This window comes from Oryzias melastigma, linkage group LG4 (genome assembly GCF_002922805.2).
Source record: "Oryzias melastigma strain HK-1 linkage group LG4, ASM292280v2, whole genome shotgun sequence".
NCBI classification, from domain to species: Eukaryota; Metazoa; Chordata; class Actinopteri; order Beloniformes; family Adrianichthyidae; genus Oryzias; species Oryzias melastigma.
In genome coordinates, this window is record NC_050515.1 from 6,928,764 (window position 1) to 6,930,628 (window position 1,865).

At 37.0% G+C, this 1,865-nt stretch overlaps 1 protein-coding gene across 12 annotated transcripts in view; it reads right to left on the minus strand.

Moving 5' to 3' along the window:
* Nucleotides 1-1,865, minus strand: part of zfr2 (zinc finger RNA binding protein 2) — a 24,207-nt gene that overhangs the window by 11,496 nt on the left and 10,846 nt on the right. For all 12 annotated transcript variants that reach the window (XR_002919959.2, XM_024278703.2, XM_024278702.2 and 9 more), the window contains 2 exons: nt 1,061-1,245; nt 607-726 (listed from right to left, as the gene is read on the minus strand). Coding sequence is in view for 11 of the 12 variants with exons in the window: in XM_024278703.2 (XP_024134471.1) it covers nt 607-726; nt 1,061-1,245 (305 nt within the window). In the remaining variant the exon portion in view is untranslated. The remainder of the gene's footprint in view (nt 1-606; nt 727-1,060; nt 1,246-1,865) is intronic.

The following is a 1,865-nucleotide window of genomic DNA, read 5'->3' on the forward strand; positions in this document are numbered from 1 at the left end:
AAAGTAATTAGTTAGATTACTAAATTACTTGATTTATAACGCCATTAGTAACGCCGTTATACTTAAACGGCGTTAGTCCCAACACTGATAATTGGTGGTTATTAAACCAGCTGTACATTTGAAAAAAACATTTTTTGTGTTGTGGTTTCTGGCGACATCTGCAGGAACAAAAAGGTAATTACACCCAGGTTTCAATTGTACAGTGTATTCATTTCACCACTAGAGGGCAGGCAACATTTTCTTTGTCAGTGCCTTTGTGGAAAAGTTAAAACAATGTTTCAAATCTTCCTCTGTTTGTTCTTTATGATCTGTTATCTGTAAGAATGACATTTGGTAATTAAAGCTGTTAAAAACAAATTTTTGTCTATCCATTTTTTTTCACCAAAATTGGCCCTCAGTCTAATGTCAAGTTCTTAAATTGGCCCTCCAACTGGCAGCTGTTCGATTGTATAAGTGATCGCTACAACTTGCAGCATACCCATAGAAAAAGAATGCGCTTGAGTATTTTGGCTCTACGGGTTCACCGAACGGTCTACGTTCAGGTTTGCCTGTTTTTCACCTGCAGACGGCCTGTCTCCACCCCTTAAGTTGTGTGTAAAGCTTTACCTTGTACTGCAGCCGGTGCCTCCTGCCTTTCAGGTGCATGTCTTTAGCATTTGGATCATTAAAGCTGCACTCGCAGAGTTTACAGTGGAAGCGAATGACTTTTCCATCATCGTTACGAACCTGAAAGACAAAAGCCATCAAATAGACACAGAGGTGTGGAGGCTCTGCTCCCTGCCATCATGTCATGACAACATCAACAATCTTTACATATAGTTTTGGTTTTATTTTGAAAATTCTGATGAGGTTTCCTTTAGTCTAGACCTCTAAAAACAACATCAGAAAAGGCTAAAATGTGAAATTCAGGATGACCTTCAAACTTGATTAGCTTCCACAGAATCAATACTAAAGTTTTTTATTGATATCCCAACGCCTCAACTATGGTGACAGTTATATGATACTGGACAGTAAAAAGGAAGTGTCAGACACTATAGATGTTCGCTGCAGCTTTTCCCACCTCCTCCACATAGTCGTGTCCCACAGGCTGGATGTCGCCCTGGCCTCCAGCTCTGTCTCCACCCTCGTCTTCGCTCTGTGGTTTCACCTTCTGGACTGGCGGCAGAACCAGAACCGGCTCTTCTGCTTTAACGGGTACCAGCGCCGCTGCTGACGTCGCCGCTGGAGCGCCGATCGGCTTGTGAGCTGTGAAGCGGATCATCTTTAAATGAGCTTCTGCAGAACTTTTGATGGTACGAGAACTTAGACTGAAAATCAACGCAGTGAAAATTCTGCAGTCAAGATGTTATTAGATTGTATTCTTTGTTCATTTTAAAAATTAGTAAATTAGTAAATATATTATTGTCATATATTCTCCCTGACTTTAAAGGTGTTTTTTGGGTGAAAAAGACTATCAATAATCGTTCTTTCTATAGATGTTTTTTCCCGTTAATTTTGACTTTTTTCTCATAAGTTTCCAAATTTTCCCTTGTAATTTTACAACTTTTTTCCTCTTAAATGTATTACTTTTGTTCTCGTAAATGTATGACTTCAGTCTTTTAATTTTTTTTCCCCGGAAAATTTTTACTTTCTCATAATTTCGTGACTTTTTTCCTTGTAATTTTATTACCTTTTTTCCTTGTAAATTTACTACTATTTTTCTTGTAAATTTATGATTTTCTTCTCGTAAATTTACAATTATTTTTCTTGTAAATTTTGTTATTTTTCTTATAAATTTACAACTTCAATCTTTTGTATGATTTTTTTTCCTGAAAGATTTGACTTTCGTACTTTCACAACTTTTCCTTTTCGTTTTATGATTCGTT